This window comes from Suillus subalutaceus, assembly GCF_016647625.1.
Source record: "Suillus subalutaceus strain FC151 chromosome Unknown DFJ58scaffold_272, whole genome shotgun sequence".
Lineage (NCBI taxonomy): Eukaryota > Fungi > Basidiomycota > Agaricomycetes > Boletales > Suillaceae > Suillus > Suillus subalutaceus.
This window is the reverse complement of record NW_024540521.1, coordinates 1-17,314: the sequence shown is the minus strand read 5'-3', so window position 1 is coordinate 17,314 and position 17,314 is coordinate 1. Positions and strand designations below refer to the sequence as shown.

At 48.8% G+C, this 17,314-nt stretch overlaps 5 protein-coding genes across 5 annotated transcripts; 3 read left to right on the top strand and 2 right to left on the bottom strand.

Moving 5' to 3' along the window:
• Positions 1-531: 531 nt before the first annotated feature.
• DFJ58DRAFT_918204 (uncharacterized protein) lies at positions 532-3,446 on the top strand. The gene is made up of 14 exons (XM_041395585.1): positions 532-612; positions 678-1,214; positions 1,272-1,325; positions 1,374-1,744; positions 1,791-1,815; positions 1,891-2,009; positions 2,062-2,148; positions 2,196-2,240; positions 2,298-2,318; positions 2,368-2,615; positions 2,669-2,854; positions 2,910-3,001; positions 3,058-3,256; positions 3,285-3,446. Exons 2-14 carry the CDS (start codon positions 934-936, stop codon positions 3,375-3,377), a joined length of 1,821 nt encoding a protein of 606 aa, XP_041235690.1. The 5' UTR covers positions 532-612; positions 678-933; the 3' UTR covers positions 3,378-3,446.
• Positions 3,447-4,228: 782 nt separating this feature from the next.
• DFJ58DRAFT_918203 (CHAT domain-containing protein) lies at positions 4,229-8,144 on the top strand (the record flags this gene model as incomplete). Its single annotated transcript, XM_041395584.1, has 7 exons — positions 4,229-4,268; positions 4,326-4,476; positions 4,534-4,673; positions 4,721-4,818; positions 4,872-7,625; positions 7,648-7,822; positions 8,077-8,144. 7 exons carry the CDS (start codon positions 4,229-4,231, stop codon positions 8,142-8,144), a joined length of 3,426 nt encoding a protein of 1,141 aa, XP_041235689.1.
• A 1,202-nt stretch (positions 8,145-9,346) lies between these two features.
• On the bottom strand, positions 9,347-10,839 carry DFJ58DRAFT_242960 (uncharacterized protein). The gene is made up of 4 exons (XM_041379421.1): positions 10,553-10,839; positions 10,178-10,503; positions 10,025-10,110; positions 9,347-9,974 (listed from the first exon to the last, which is right to left on the bottom strand). Exons 2-4 carry the CDS (start codon positions 10,431-10,433, stop codon positions 9,585-9,587), a joined length of 732 nt encoding a protein of 243 aa, XP_041235688.1. The 5' UTR covers positions 10,434-10,503; positions 10,553-10,839; the 3' UTR covers positions 9,347-9,584.
• Positions 10,840-11,457: 618 nt separating this feature from the next.
• On the top strand, positions 11,458-13,380 carry DFJ58DRAFT_671222 (uncharacterized protein; the record flags this gene model as incomplete). Its single annotated transcript, XM_041382937.1, has 7 exons — positions 11,458-11,821; positions 11,973-12,086; positions 12,139-12,291; positions 12,445-12,692; positions 12,753-12,942; positions 12,998-13,079; positions 13,143-13,380. Coding segments are annotated over 7 exons (1,389 nt in total), but the record flags the coding sequence as incomplete, so codon positions are not given.
• A 585-nt stretch (positions 13,381-13,965) lies between these two features.
• DFJ58DRAFT_711035 (isoprenoid synthase domain-containing protein) lies at positions 13,966-15,083 on the bottom strand (the record flags this gene model as incomplete). Its single annotated transcript, XM_041383833.1, has 3 exons — positions 13,966-14,289; positions 14,344-14,623; positions 14,680-15,083. 3 exons carry the CDS (start codon positions 15,081-15,083, stop codon positions 13,966-13,968), a joined length of 1,008 nt encoding a protein of 335 aa, XP_041235686.1.
• Between the last annotated feature and the right edge of the window lie 2,231 nt (positions 15,084-17,314).

The following is a 17,314-nucleotide window of genomic DNA, read 5'->3' as shown; positions in this document are numbered from 1 at the left end:
CCATGGGCCTGCCTCACAAATGTCGAGATCCAGGTACAGGAAGTAACGCATTCCCCCGCTTGCTCCATCTATACCCCGACTTCTCCTCCTCAATGATTGTTACGGTATTCACGGAAATGGAGGCCTTGGAACTTCACCCCCTAATCTATGCGCGCTGAGCGCTCGAAGCTAGCTATGTACGACTATGGCCTTATGAGGAGTTCAAGGCGTTTTTGACACAGTCAAACCATCCCCCGGAGTGCCTGATCTTCAACGCTGGAGTGATGACAACAGGTGAGCAACAAACGGAATATGTTGCCCTTATTCGTTACCTCGAAGTAGTAACGGATTCTATGTAAAATTGTTTTCAACTTAGAAAGACAGCTGTTTCACCCTATGTCTTACTCATCTCATGAGAGCTGTAATGTCGCACTGCGAGCCAATCTTGCTGTACGCTTGGGTCTAGACATTGTACAAGTTGTAAGGTAGCTCACCATTACATAAATTGTGGCTCCTTGGGCGGCGTGTGGAAAGCCGTTTTAAACACCGCCAATGGCCAGTGGCAGCCACTTCTATCAAGAACAGTGCATGACTTTTGGAAGACCTGCGAGTGGATTACAGCTGGCTGCGGTGGTAAGTACCATAAACTAGTATTAGTACTTGACACCAGATCTTGGCATGCTGACCAGTCGGATCAGATCGGCAGAAGTTTCATCATCCACGAAATCATGCCAGAACTTAAAGCTTGAATACAGCATCATAAATCCTCGGATGTACGTTGTGCAACCTTCTCCTGGCCAAAGGCTGTTCCGGGCTTTAGTCTTTGTCAACTTTAGCGAGTACCACACATGCCACATATGCAAATAAACAGCAGCCTTGGCAGGCGACCGGTCGTAGGAAGGAAGGCTCAAAAACGGTGTACCTATCGTTTATACTCTTTGGACTTCGTGCCCTATGATTGCACACGTTCAGCCACAAGACGCCATGACCAGCGCAGAAACCAAGTCCATTTACATTCGAGACTTACCTCCCCCTTTGGACATAACGAGCCATCGAGATCCTCTTGCAACGAGCATGTCCTTCCATCTTCCAACATTTCTCCAGCTCAGAAGTGAGCCAGCCAACGGATCCGGCGTTTGCAATGTCATAACATCTTCCGATGGACATCTCAAACTTAGTGCTACTATGTCTGCCGAAAAAGTTCAAACGGAGAGGTATAACAAAAGGAAGTTCATGTAGGTCGGCATTTGAGATGGCTTAGCATGACTGACCGACTGACCACTGGCATGCAGTCCGAGAAACACTAAGAATTACATCATCCCGTGTATGACGACGGATCCTATCAAGTAACACATCTTCATATTGCCACTTTAGTATCTCATCCATTCTTTTAGGAGACCAGTTCCTCCTGGTTGGCAAATTTACATTCATCCTGAAGGCTGCCTCTATTACTGTTATGACAGTGTGGTGGATTTTCACGGGTATTCAAGGAGAATTCACATCATAACTCAGGCGGATCTCGTTCATGACGGCATTGCTGAGACAATCGAGAACCTTGCAAAGCTCGCCTACAGTCATGCCTATCAATATCCTTCTTTCCCGGTGAACGTAGACCTCGTGTTGGAACTTATGGACGTCAGAGAAACCATTACAGCAGGCTATTATTTTGTGCACCACGAGAACAGGTGTCTGTTCTGGTTGCAGGACTTCAATGCCACCGGCATCTTACGGGAATGTTGTGGGGTCACCGAACTTTCTCATATCCGTCAGTTCTTTGGACTCGTGCTTGACCGTGTCTGATAAACTTGTAGAAATCGAGTTGGAGGCTCAGTACTGGTACGCGCTACAGTCGTTTGTGAGTACATTCGATGTATGCTTCACTGCCAGAATGTATTGTACTGATTGCATCAGTCGAGGCATGGTGACTGCTCACGCAAGTAGGAAACATATCGACCTGTTTCCGCACACAAGTTCTCTCCACTCTCAGGCCCTTCAACAGTTGCAGCAGATCATCCGTTTTGCGATAAGCGGTAAGCTCTTTACCATCAGGACATCATACGAGAGCTTGATTGTGCGTTTCAGATTGCATGACTTCGGAGGTGTCGGCGGTCTGCGCGTTCAGCATTGATGTCCTCAAGAACACTCTGGATCTCATCAAAGATGTGGATGGTAGGTCACACCAACTCCCGAGATCGCAAAACTCATTGTATATCAAGTGGAGAACGATTGGGTTCAGTCGGCACATGACAAATGTTTCATTGGCAAGTAGTCGTATTTCGCACGCAGTAAATCGAAGTTCATGACGTCGTAACCATTAGCGAGGATGATGAACCATTTTAGTACGTGACCTAATTCTAGTTTAAGATGTTTTCCAATCTCATGCACCAGGACACTGTCAATACCTCAACTATCACGGGCAGCAAGGCGCGCGGCTCTCCCGAGATCAGACTGTACACGACGACTCCTACGAGGAGCGGTCCATGATGATGAGATGTCTTGCACCCTTACTCTTCAATGCCCCTTATGAGCACGTCCGCTCTCTTCACAAACTCTACGTCGACTCCATAGTTAATCAGCTCGACTGGCGCACCTTCGTTCAGAAGCTGAACGCCGAGATGCAGGACTTCAATCTGCTTGTGAGCTCATTAATTTTGCGATATGTGGATTATGTTGACACGTCGATGGTCAGGCGACAGTGCTCTTGAGTGTCAATGTTGGTTTTCTAGCGATTCAGAGCGTAGATCACGGTAGGGGACATTCTTTGTCACAGGTCGCGAGCTATGTTTCTGTGATCTCAAGTTTTGGGAGCATGCTGCTTGGTGTGAATATTGCGAGACAAAGCTACACGCGAGGTCCAGACATGGTTGATAACGCGGTGCGTCTTCTTACAGCTCGCTTAGTGGCCGTCTCCAATAAACGTATCCGATTAGCAAGCACGCCTGGAGAGCTTAGTGCACCCAAAGCACGGCCTCGAGACGCTTGCAATCATATACAGCCTACCGTATGCTTTACTCATGTGGGGGTACGTTTGACCACAGCCTCCCCTATCAATTTCAAGTTATTCACTACACCTGATAGGATGATATTTTTCGTGCTTGCATTCTTTACTGAATGTTTTCGTAACTCGAGCGCGGTCCCTGTGAGTGTGGCGGCACTTATTGTGCTGGTGCTTGTCGGATGGTCTTGTTACACGTTGGGAGACAGTGTGGAGCGTGGGCACTTGTTTGGCAGCGTGATTACGGCAGTACAGTGGATCAAGAATCTACCCAGATGGGTGGTGCGCTCAGTTTCCGCCCATGACATAGGTGAAGCCGAATGACAAAGAATCAGCTGGGAGTGCATTGAGCTATGGTGGGAAATTCCGCTGGACGTTCAAGTTGCCTGGACCGTTGAACTAGTAACCCTGTCGGTTTACATTATTCTGAATGCAATACTATTTCGTGAATCTCGAATTTTGTTTTGGGTGTTATGTGTTCACCTAGCTGGGGTCTACCTATTTACAAAGGGATTCCTCCTCACCTGACTCGTACTCCCTGACAGAAGTGCAGCTGTACTTCATTCGTTGCCGACAAAAAAGCAGTGTTGCTCGCGGTACAGTGGGTTAAAAAGCTTTTCTGCCCATGCGCCTCGGTAAGCGAAACCGAACGAAAAGAATCACAGCGGGAGTACTCCCCGAATTGGCTAAGGTCCGCGACGGTACAATTACTTCTGAACTACTTCAAATTTCAATCTCCATCTCCAACATCTCAACGTTCTCCTTTACCTTGTAAAAGTGTTCGTCCTAGAAGCAATGTTATGCCAGCCCAGAGGCCAATTTATCGTCAGTCCCAGGTGTCACTTGTGCATTGCAGTTACGGTAAATATTCGGTTTTGTAGGCACTGGTGCCCGACTCAGTATGTCTGATAAAAGTCAAGCACACGATGCCAGTACGGTAACAAGGTTGGGTCAACATGGTAGAACGCTCTAAGATCCACATGTCCCCTCCAACCTGGCGTGCCACTTCTCGCGTACAGCCTCCCGCTAATGCTTTTGACCTTGGCGCTTAGTGCAATCATGCTAGCGTCTATTGCGCTGAACAGTCATCGACAATATGGAAATACACGTGCAGCACGACCTGAACCCTCAATTTCTCTACTCCCCCTCACCTGAACTTCATACACAGTCCCCGTATCCCTACCATCCGTCTTCTCCTACTGTTTATTCCACTCACCGCTCAGCCTATCCTCGATCTTACTTCATCGCGCCATCATGCCCAATAGCTTGGAAGGCCAATTTATCAGACTCGAAGGTGAGCGCTCCATATCACCTTCGCATCTGTTTCATGATCCTTACAATCTATCTACAGTCATCAGCGGAAAACATCTTCAAGTGCCTTCTGAGCGCGCACCCGCAGGCATCTACGTATCCATCAATGTTGACTCGAGGAGACGCTGGAAATCAGCTATCAAAGTCTTATCATCCGACGAATCTGTAGCATGGGGCGATACCGCGACCTTGTAAAGTCCATGGAGACTTTCGGACGCGACTCGAGGACTGATCTTCTGTTTTTGTAGATCATTAGATGCTTCATCCAAATTATCACTGGACATCAGGGCATCTTTCGAACTCAATCGAATGCTGGGCAGCGGGGAACTCATCGGAGAACTCGAGGTGACGTGGGATGAGCTACTCGATCACGGAGACGAGCCTTTCAGTGAGTAGCTAGCTTCTCATTCGCGCACAGCTACTAATATCTGGTAGATCTCTCATTCCCGCCCGTTCGTGGGGGATGTCCTTCCCTCATGCTGAAGGCCGCTGTTGTACATTCTTGCGACAATCAGGACAGCGCACTACTTTACGTGAGTGATATCAGCTGTGCTGTTGGATTTTGCTGACGGAATGCCAACTGTAGTCCACAGCAGAATGCGAGATTGATCGAGACACAGATGCAGGCCACGCCCGATTTGCCGAATATGTTTCAAGCGAGAGAGTCTCTCACCTGAACGATGCTGTAGAGCATTTTCAGTCGGTTCTAGACCAGTGTCCGGTCGACCATCCTGACCGTGCAGCGGTTCTCACCAACCTCGCGTGGGCCCGCCTCAAAAGCTATATTGAAGGGGATTTCCAAGACATTGACTCCGTCACTTCCCTCTTCCGCGAAGCCCTTGCATTGCGTCTGCAGGGTCACCCCGATTATCCATTATCGCTCTATTACCTCGCCGAAGCGCTGACCTGGCGCTACAGCAAGGAGGGCACCGCAATCTATATCCAGGAATCCGCGCAGCTGTACCGCAAGCTACTACCTCTCTGTCCCGAGGGCACCTACCTTCGCACCATCGCGGCAGGGGAAAATGGCGTCGATTATGTGATCGGTGAATGCAACAATCTTCCAACCGACGCATCCGATGAAGGCATCCACCTCCGACGAATCGTGCTCCAACTTTGTCCTCCGGGTCATCAATACCATCCAGACGCACTCAACCAGCTTTCGAGTGCTCTCCAATTACGCTTTCGACAATGCGGCAGCATTGATGACATAGACGAGAGCATACGAGTTGGTCGCGAAGCTGTTTCTCTATGCCCCGAGGAACATACCAGCCGTGCTACCTATTTGAAAATCTTGGGCTACTCACTCCGACACCGCTTTGATCACCAAGGCAGATCCCATGACCTTGATGAAGCCATCTGTGTATATGAAGAAGCGCTGCGCATGTGCCCTGTTGGGCACAAAACTCGTTGTCTATCATTGGACACCCTAGGGGGCGCCCTCCGCGTCCGATTTATCAAACGTGGTGATGTTGATGACATTAACAAAGCTATCAGCCTCCGTCGCGAGGCACTGATGTTGAGCCCACCTGGGCATCCACATCATGACACCGCGCTTAACAACCTTGCTATCACGCTCAAAATCAGATATAACGAATTGAATGTCAGCGAGGATCTCGACGAGGCCATCAATCTTTACCGCGAATCGCTTCGGTTAACGCGGCTTGAAGATCCACAGCGTCCTAGAAATCTCTCCAATTTGAGTTCGGTACTTCGCTCTCGTTTCACAAAAACTCAGAAGAATGAAGATATCGAGGAGGCCATTCGACTCTGCCAAGAGTCGTTGGAGGCTTTACCTTCACTGCACCCAGACAGATCTTCTAGTTACGTGTGGTTGCAGGAAGCTTACTTGTCTCGTTACCGAGTGCAACGCAAGTCTGCTGATTTGTCACTCGCTGTAGAGAACTTCAGATTGGCATCACAACACCCAACTCAGGGATTTCCAGAACGCATAAAGGAGGCTATTGATTGGGCTCGCCAAACAGAGGTCTATCAACAACAATCTGCCCTCGAAGCGTACAAAATATGCTTGGAACTTATTGACAACCACATGATGACACGATCATCAATCATCTCACGACGCGAGGCAGCAACCGCTTTCCACGGTGCACAGTCACTGCCAGTAGATGCAGCCTCATGTGCCATCCGTCGTAACAATGTACGACAGGCAGTCAAACTCGTGGAGCAGGGCCGTGGCCAGCAGTGGTCGCTGGCCTCGCGACTCAGAACACCGCTCGAAGACCTCGAGTCCACGAGTCCCGAGCTAGCTCGCAAGCTCTCAGAGCTCAGAAAGAGCCTTTCTGATGCTCAGGGTTCCGCAGCCAGCACAGACAGAGCTGCTGCTGATCGGACAGCAACCGAGTACAGGCGACTTACAAGGCAATGGGACGCTGCAGTGGCTGAAATCCGTAATCTTCGGGCGTTCTCACGATTCCTGCTCCCACTTTTGTATGAAGACTTGCAAGCGGCAGCGCGCCAAGGCCCAGTCATCATTTTCATCGCCAGTCAATATTCGTGCAGCGCCATCATCGTCCCGACATCAGGAGAGCCCCATCATGTTCCCTTGCCATCTGTTACTCTCACAGATCTGAATAATCTCAAGGATCGCTTCGCCAGGGCGATACGACACGCATCTACGATGGGCCCAAAAGTGCCGCGTAACGATCTAATAGTCCTCTTGCGGACAGTATGGAACGAGATCATGCTACCCATCATCAATGTCCTCCAGCATGTCCTGAAGTTAAATTCCCTCTCTCGAATCTGGCTGTGTCCGACTGCAGCTTTCACGTCTATTCCTCTGCACGCAGCTCACCCCTTTCAAACGAACGCAGATCGCTCTAAGGAACCATGCCTGGAGGATCTCTTTATCTGCTCTTACACGCCAACACTTTCAGCTCTAGTCAGATCTAGACGGATGATGAAGAAGCGTGTCGCTCCATCCTTCGCGACAATCGGACAAGGTCAACCTGGTGCAGGGAAAGGCAAGGCACTCTTGGCTGTCGACAGCGAGGTCGAGCTTGTCCGAAAGCTCGTTCCTGAGACAGCCAACCGCACCAATATTTCTGGGGACGCAGCCACACGAGCAGGTGCACTCGAAGCTTTGGAAGAGAACACCTGGGTGCACCTTGCCTGTCATGGCAAGCAGGACCCTACGCAGCCTTACGATTCGCATTTCGTCATGAGAGATGGACCTCTGACGCTGCTTGATATCATGGAGAAAGACATTCCGCACGCAGAGTTCGCATTCTTATCCGCTTGTCATACCGCCGTTGGCGATAAGGAGACGCCCGACGAAGTGATTCACCTCGCAGCTGGTCTCCAGTTTTCGGGGTTCAAGAGCGTCAGTTGGAACGCTGTGGGAGGTCGACGACGCTGTCGCAAAACATGTTGTCGAGGCTTTCTACAAGAACATGTTCAAGGATCTGGAGGAGGGTGGTGAGATGGACTGTACGAAGGCAGCCTGGGCACTCAATCGTGCTACACACGCCGTGAAGACGAAAGTGCCGCTCGAGCAGAGGATGGTTTTCGTTCATATTGGTGTGTAGTTCTATCTCGCATAGCTTTCATCCCAGGCTCTAGTACGAATATTTCATCTCGTTGGTGTACTTATTGTAAGATTGCCCTGATACTTGCTTCTCATCGATATCTCCTCGTGTAATTGTATACTCTTAGAATAGTCTTTCGAACCTTCATTCATCGTTCAAGTGTTTGAAGTATGTTCTTCGTGCACTATCAGAAGAAACGTACCCGGAACAGTGAGAACGCTAGTACTTGGATTCGACTTATTGCAGGACTAGATTCCGAAGGTTCCTCCAGTGGTGAGAACGATCTTTATATTTGGTGGGGATACTGCAAGTAGTTTCGATCATCGGTTTCACTTCTTTATGTGCTTGAGTCTAGCGGGCACGGCGCTCAGCCCCCGAACCACCACCTGGTCCTTCCCTGTGAGTCGCGACCTCTGTTCGAAAGCGTTAAGTATAATTACCGTCAGCACAACGGGAATGTAGATGGTACCAAGTGAGCATCACAAATTTTTATCTCTCATAGAATAGTTCCTGACTCGGAATAATTTCTTGGGAGTTGGTGCATTTTCTGCCCATGCGCCTCGGTAAGCGAAACCGAATGAAAAGAATCACAGCGGGAGTACTTCCCGAATTGGCTAAGATCCGCGACGGTACAATTACTTCCGAACTACTTCAAATTTTACATCTCCATCTCCAACATCTCAAGTTTCTCAATGTTCTCCTTAACCTTGTAAAAGTGTTCATCCTAGAAACAATGTTATGCCAGCCCAGAGGCCAATTTATCGTCGGTCTCAGGTGTCACTTGTGCACTGCAGTTACGGTAAATATTCGGTTTTGTAGGCACTGGCGTCTGAATGGCAGTGAATATAATAATTCACTCGCTTCCTTGTTGATCATGGTGACGAGGTGCCAGACTTCAAAACCCCCTGCTCCACAGCCAGCCGTCGCTACTCTGTCTACAAGCTCACATACCGGACCACCAGCAATTGGATGTAGGTACTCACGAGCTCTCACCGTTTCAGGCCTTCAAACAGTCACGGATAGTAAGTATCGGCAATCTTCACCGGCGACTCGCCGAATAAAAGACTAAGATCATCCAGTCCAGAATTTCGCACAGGAGACTTGCATCTGCTCTTTGGCGCTTATTCAAGTTAACCGAGATCCTATCTCTCGTTTTTGTTTACTGGAAGACAACTCCTTATCGCCTGCATCAAAGTTGGTTCCCAGGCTGCTGACAAGAATATATCGACGATGAAGGGAGGTCGCTTGTGCATGTCCTCTTTGTGGTACAGACTATCCGTGGGCAAGGACTAGCAGCGGGTAGCCTTCTACTGTGGCTCATGGCTTAAGCGATCACGACGACGTCCGCTCGAGGAGTTGACTATATTCATGGACAGTTCCAATCTCATGCCAGCTATTGCCTGCTATGCGACGCTGCGGAACCGTTTGTCCCAAGTCTCGTACGCTCGGTTGGAATCTGGACCCCCCACACGTCGACTGACCGTTGACAAGCCTCCTGGAATAGACCAACAAAGCGCGCAGTTGAATGATGATGATGATCCTATATTATAGGCAATAGTGTCTACGTATGTTCTAAGTAACGCAGAACGACATTCTTTTACAAAATCTAAAGGGTATGATTACTATCGGTACACGTGCAATTCTGTTCGTAGTTTGCACATAAATGAGGGAGATTGAGGGATATCAAGAAAGGAGATGCCGCGGGACAGACTAAGAAAAGTTCTGCCCTGTCGGTCTTTGCGTCGTACTGCCCTTTATTTGACGGACCGGGCGTCCGCAAGGAGGTGGATGTACGGAGAGCACACGCTGCGGCGGGTGAACTTTCCTGTGATGAACAGTGTTATCTGGCATGCTTCTGGTTTATGTGCAGGATGGCAGTGTCTTGTCGGGTCTTGCGGATGATTGTACGTATAACACCTACACTGGACTGCGGGGATGATGACTTCTGGCAGGCAGCCATTCAAGTCGGATGATATGCCGGCCCAGTCCAGCGCAATAATTTCAATCGAGCGAGCCGCAACCTCCAGCAAAAGCTGCTCGAATGCATTATGCTTCTTCTCGCCATAGATGGTAGATAGATGGGCGGTTAGGATACGAGACGATAAGCATATAACATCCTTTACGGATATGGGTCTCTCTTGGTGCTGCAAAACGAATGTCAAGAATGGGACAAGTATGAATCAACATGACTTACCTTTGCCGCTGACATTAGTGGCATCCAGGTAGGGTACACCGCCGGCGAGCATCGCCGACTCGTAGCTGGGCTACCCCAAATAGAATCTGGTGAGAGGTCCAGTAACCCAGTGAGCCTGACGGAATGATTGCAAGCATAGCAAAATGGACTAACGTTTGCTGACTCGCGGTGACATTGACTCAGATGATATTGATGAGTCCCCATGATCCACTTGAAAGGGAGGATCAATCAGCTGGGTGTAAAGGCTCAGAATTGTCAGACCAGAGTGGAGATGGAATTGTTGAATGAGATTGTAGAGCCATGACAGATGATCGATATCCCTCAATACCACCCGAATATTGTCTTTATATTTGCGAGCCATTCTGGCTGTACGCTTAGATCTTGATTCTATTACACTTGGGCACTGCATGTGGAAAACACCGCCCGTGGCCAGTGCACCGCCAAGAGTGAATTGCAGCAGGCCGGGGGGGTAAGTGCGTCTACTACAAATAGTATTAGTGATCTTGGCAATGAAGTTGGCATGCTGACCAACATCATCCACTGGATTACGCCAGAACGCCTTTCCAGCGGAATCGGCAACCTGTGCAGTTGCCGATTGCTCTGGATAGTACTTGAATACAGCATTCAAGTACTCGTCCTCTGTCCCTCCGTGCGGTCCGTTCCCGTCTTGGGCTTGGGATGATGGCAGATGCTGCTGGCTGGGGTCGCGTCCTTCTCGTTTGGGACCTTTGGGTGGTGCGTGGTGTGGTGGCGGTGCCAGATTTGTCAGCCTGGGCTGGACCGTCAATTTGCAGGTGAATAAGTGCTTCTTCGGACGTACGTTCTGTTGCCAACCTTCTCCCGGCCAAAGGCCGTTGCGGACTTTCAAATATCATCTTTGGCAACTTACTACACATGCCACATATCCAAACAGCAGCCTTGGCAAGGAAGGAAGGCACATGGACGGTTTATTCGTCTATACTCTTCGGACTTCGTGCCCTATGACTGTACACGTTTAGCCACAAGACACCATGACCAGCGCAGAAACCAAGTCCATTTACATTCGAGACCTGCCTCCCCCTTTGGACACAGCGAGCCACCGAGATCCTCTTGCAACCAGCACGTCATTCCATCTTCCAACGTTTCACCAACCAAGAAGTGGGCCTGTGCTAGCTGGCAACGGGTCCGGATTTTGCAATGTCATAACATCTTCCGATCGATATCTTAGACTCAGTCCTATGTCCGCCGAAGGAGTTCAAGCGGAGAGATATGACAAAAGGAAGCTCATGTAGGTCGGCGTTTAAGATGGTGTACCATGTCCGACCGACTGACCGCTGGTACGCAGCCCGAGAAACACTAAGAATTACACCATCCCATTTATGACGACAGATCCTATCGAGTAACACATCTTAACATTGCCACTTTAGTATCTCACCCATTCTTTTAGGAGACCAGTTCCTCCTGGATGGCAGATTTATATTCATCCTGAAGGCTGCCTCTATTACTGTTATGAGAGTGTGGTGAATTTTGACAGGTATTCAAAGAAAATTCACGTGATAACACAGGCAGATCTCGTTCATGACGGAGTTGCTGAGACAACCGAGAACCTTGCAAAGCTTGCCTACAGTCATGCCTGTCAATATCCTTCTTTCCCGGTGAACGTAGACCTCGTGTTGGAACTTATGGACGTCGGAGAAACCATTACAGCAGGCTATTATTTTGCGCACCACGAGAACAGGTGCCTGTTCTGGTTACAGGACTTCGATGCCACCAGCATCTTGCGGGAATGCTGTGGGGTCACCGAACTTTCTCATATCCGTCAGTTCCTTTGGACTGGTGCTTGACCATGTCTGATGAACTTGCAGAAATCGAGTTGGAGGCTCAGTACTGGTACGCGCTATAGCTGTTTGTGAGTACATTCAATGTATACTTCACTACTAGAATGTATGTACTGATTACATCAATTGAGGCATGGTGACTGCTCACGCAAGTAGGAAACATATCGACCTGTTTCCGCACACAAGTGCTCTCCACTCTCAGGTTCTTCGACAATTGCAGCAGATCATACGTTTTGCGATAAGCGGTAAGCTCTTTACCATCGGGATATCATACGTGAGCTTGATTGCGTGTTTCAGATTGCATGACTTCGGAGGTGTCGGCGGTCTGCGCTTTCAGCATTGATGTCCTCAAGAACACTCTGGATCTCATCAAAGATGTGGATGGTAGGCCACACCAACTCCAGAGATCGCAAAACTCATTGTATCTCAAGTGGAGAACGATTGGGTTCAGTCGGCACATGACAAATGTTTCATTGGCAAGTAGTCATATTTCGCACGCAGTAAATCGATGTTCATGACATCATAACCATTAGCGAGGATGATGAACCATTTCAGTACGTGATCTAATTATGGTTTAAGATCTTTTCCAATCTCCTGCACCAGGACACTGTCAATACCTCAATTATCACGGGCAGCAAAGCGCGCGGCTCTCTCGAGATCAGACTGTACATGGCGACTCCTACGAGGAGCGGTCCGTGATGATGAGACGTCTTGCACCCTTACTCTTCAATGCCCCCTATGAGCACGTCCGCTCTCTTCACAAACTCTACGTCGACTCCATAGTTAATCAGCTCGACTGGCGCACCTTCGTTCAGAAGCTGAACGCCGAGATGCAGGACTTCAATCTGCTTGTAAGTTCATTCTCCGTTGATTTTGCGATATACGGATCGTGCTGATACGTCGATGGTCAGGCGACAGTGCTCTTGAGTGTCAACGTTGGTTTTCTAGCGATTCAGAGCGTAGATAGCGGTGGGGGACATTCTTTGTCGCAGGTCACGAGCTATGTTTCTGTGATCTCAAGTTTTGGGAGTATGCTGCTCGGTGTGAATATTGCGAGACAAAGCTACACGCGAGGTCCAGACATGGTTGATAACGCGGTGCGTCTTCTTACAGCTCGCTTAGTGGCCGTCTCCAATAAACGTATCCGATTAGCAAGCACGCCTGGAGAGCTTAGTGCACCCAAAGCACGGCCTCGAGACGCTTGCAATCATATACAGCCTACCGTATGCTTTACTCATGTAGGGGTACGTTTGACCACAGCCTCCCCCTATCAATTTCAAGTTATTCACTACAGCTGATAGGATGATATTTTTCGTGCTGGCATTCTTTACTGAATGTTTTAATCACTCGAGTGCGGTCCCTTCAGTTCCTGTGAGCGTGGCGGCGCTTATTGTGCTGGTGCTTGTCGGATGGTCTTGTTACACGTTGGGAGACAGTGTGGAGCGTGGGCACTTGTCTGGAAGCGTGATTACGGCAGTACAGTGGATCAAGGATCTACCCAGATGGGTGGTGCGCTCAGTTTCCCCCCATGCGCCTTGATACATAAGTGAAGCCGAATGACAAAGAATCAGCTGGGAGTGCTTTGAGTTATGGTGGGAAATTATAAAAACCCCGCTGGACGTTGCCTGGACCGTTGAACTAGTGACGCTGTCGGTTTACATCATTCTGAATGCAATAATATCTTGTGAATCTCGAATTTTTGTGGGGTGTTATGTGTTCACCTAGCTGGGGTCTACCTATTTACAAAAGGATTCCTTCTCACCCAACTCGTACTACCTGGCAGAAGTGTAGACACTTGTACTTCACTCCCTACCGACAAAAAAGCAGTATTGCTCGCAGTACAGTGGGTCAAGGAGCTTTTTTGCCCATGCGCCTCGGTAAGCGAAATCGAACGAAAAGAATCACAGCGGAGTGTTTCCCCGACCGCCACCTTAGTGGAGGAGGGTCTTTATCAGTAAAATACATCTAAGTTCCCAGCACAAACGTTATACACTTAGATACATAAAAAATCTACTATGTAACCGAAGCAAAAATTTCAGATCTGTGAGACGTGAATCATGTGCTAACGTTCTGAAGTAAAATTGATCTCACCTCCAGAAGCCATGCACTAGGTGTCAGTAGGCTCTACAAGGGCCTCTTGGGAAGCAACTTGATAATTCGGTCCGGCTTGACATCATAGCGGGCAGAATTCAAGTGCCAGTGAAGTGAGCCGACCATGAAGTTCTGTAGCCCTTCGACGTAGATAGCCACCTGCCTGTCGACCTCTTTTTCCCACGAGGGAAGGATAGCACGGCTAGATTCAAAGCGCTGAATGGCATCTTTGCACATCTGGCCAGCATAGTCGATGGCGCCTTGCAGATCTAGTCCTCGATCGTGCATGAGCACAGCAACTATGTTTTCCCAGGGTGCGCTACCGCGAGATTGCTCCTTGTTGTATGACAAAATATCCTGTTGGCAGTAATGTCAGCGGCACCCCAGCGTTCGACGACAGAACAGGATTACGTTGGCCCAAGCAACATAATCGCCGATCGCATCCTCCAAGGCCTTGATAACTGGATGCGACATGACTTCGTCGGGAAGATCAATTCGAGCTACGAACTCGATGATGGAAAAGGAGAACTTGTGCGCGACTAGATCTCGCCTCAGGGCGATGTAAGATTGCGGATCATACACATTTCCTTTGCCCACCTGCTTAGCCACAGCAGCGAAGAACAGTTCGACTCCGTGGATAAACCGCTCCGTGCAGCCGGGACCGGCAGTCTCCCTAAAGCGGCTGAAAACCCTAACCGCATAACGACTTTCAGAATGAGTGTATGCGATGTAAAGAAATGGTCGTACGATTTGCCCATCTTTGCACTAAGCTGTTCCGTGTCAAAATTGGGATCGCGGAGTGCAAGAATACAGGATTCACGCGTTTCCTGTACATCGACGACACCATACTCCATCCAGTCGTCTACAATGAATAACCAGTTATTGGATTCAGCGGCGACTTGGAGATGGAAAGCATCTCCATCAGGATAGCAAACGGCAGACAATGTGCCTATGTCGAAGTCAAGATACCCTCTGATCTCGGGCTCTACAAGTTGCGCTACGTCAGTAAGCCATTGATCAGATGCGCGGGACACTGCATCACGGTGAAGGCTCTGTTGTAAGGGATAGTGGCAATCATTAATGAGGTCAGGTAAAATGAATTGTGAGGGCTCGCAGTCAGGAGTGGTCGTGTGGGTGACAGTGGGAAACATAACAGGAGTCATCGGATTCATATTGTGAACGCCGAGATGAGGAACATATAGGTGTAAGATCGTCAGTCTTTATAGTAAAATTTTCGGTGTCTGGTAACCTGTCATCATCGAACGATGAGCGAAAAAAATCCGAACACCAGGCTCAGTGTATTTACCATGAAAAGACCCCAGACTCTGCTCGACATCTTCGTTTCAAGTTAATGTTGCAGCCATCATCGAATAGCATATAATCATCAACCGTGTATTCCCACTGCCCGCATGCTGACCTCCCCCTCCCCCCGCTACCGTCTTTTTTCGTTGATGTCTTCCTCGTTACTGGACATGGCGCTTCCTGCTGCTGACATAGCAGTTAAACTTCATTCGGACGTTGTGTTATTTGTATCCTAGCGTGTAGCACATTAATGAATACAATAATATGATGGATAGTGGGCGCACATTGCATAACCGCGAATGACTGACGACCGGAGTCCCCGGAGCATGATGAGAGCAACGAAAGTTACAGAAGAATGGTGTTTGGTGCGATGAAGTGCATATGCAATAAAATGGGGGAGCTTTACTCGAGAGTTAGAAGAAAGGGGATACTCTGGAAAAGTAAAAATATGGGTAACTGCACATAACCATGAAGTCTGCTCAAGGCCGTAAAATGGGTCAGTGTCTTGTTGTAGCTTGAGTAGACTGAGATTTGGGTGGCGCCTAGGCTATCATCATCTACACAGTACACCATTGAGAGTAGTGAATTGCGAAATGTGAACACGAGTGAGGTGGAGTGGAACGAGTGAGTCGTCAAACTCGCTAGTCACGAGTGCAGTGATATAATATGCCGCGGTCACAGACACGGCTCTGGTACTCTAATATCTGGTCGAAGGGCATTACAAGTGTGCAGGATGGCACTGGCGTGAATGGTATGGTTATTTGGGGCGCTGGTTGCTGCAGTGCATCACAACGCGTGACGTAATGTTAGCAATCGCAGTGCTGGCGTCCGTTGCCTGCAAGTTGTGCCACTAAATTTTGAGTGAGATGGCAGCGTTGCGATAAGGCTATACCGCTGTTAACATTGCGGTGAGCCTGCTCATTGCCATTCGTGGTGGCCAGATGTGTACGCATATATATAGGGTATAAAGCTTGCAGGACGGTATAGGGCCGGCAGCGCGAATCTATTAGATTGGTATCACCCAGTATGATGGTATTGGGTTGCTAGAGTCATGCGGAAGCTGTCAACGGATGTTTGCAGCAAGCGCGTTGCGGGCCCACATCCTAACCTGCTCGGAGAGTTGAATAATCTTGTATATATATCATATTATCAAGTCTGCGTTTGTTACGAAGTGTTAATAAAGGAGAGCTAATACACTGAGATGTGAGAAGTTAGTTAACAGTTGACATATCGAAGACGTGACGAGAATATTGAACCGACAAAGCTAATAGTTGAGTACTCAGCTGTGAGACCTTGAGGGATAGTATACTGCTCGGTGATGGTAGGCTGAAGCGAAGATGTTGAGCAGAGTCCGGGGTCTTTTCGTTGTGAATGATGTGAGGACTTTTTTCTGAAGTCGTTCGCGAAGGAACCGAGAGATAACACGCCGCCAATCAGTAAACTGGTGAGCCACTCGGATTATACTTGACAGTACAGAATCACGCAGTCATTTGCTGACATGCCCGTCGCCCGAGCTGACGCCACCGGAGTTATGGTGGGAAATTATAAAAAGGGCCAGTGAATTCAAATTGACGCGGCACTGACGCGGCTTACGTGACGCGGCCCTGTCACAAAGTCGCTCAAAATGAATTCCAAACACTTTGAATCCTCGCTAATGATCAACATATGCATATGATCTGCGTACAGGTCTTCAGACAGCAGTGTGAAGTATTGTATCACTGTGTCAAGTTTCGACCCCACCTTATCAACCCCAGCAGCCTCTCTACTCTGTACTACCACGTCAAGCCCCCAACCATGCCATGTCAAGCTTCAGTCAGGCTGGGTCAAGCACTACTCACACCACGACAAGTTCTCCCCAACATCTTCGCAGCCTCTGTACTAATGTAAACCTCCACAATTACCTATGCCGCGTCAAACCTATACATGTCGCATCAATAACTGTCAGTGTCGCTTAGGTATATAATATAAGCATTCTACGGACAGTGGCACTCCAAAAAATCATTTATCTACCCTCAACTCCTATGGCCTGGGGCAGAACCGGTAACGCGCTGTTGGAAATCTATATATACCATGCCTTTTG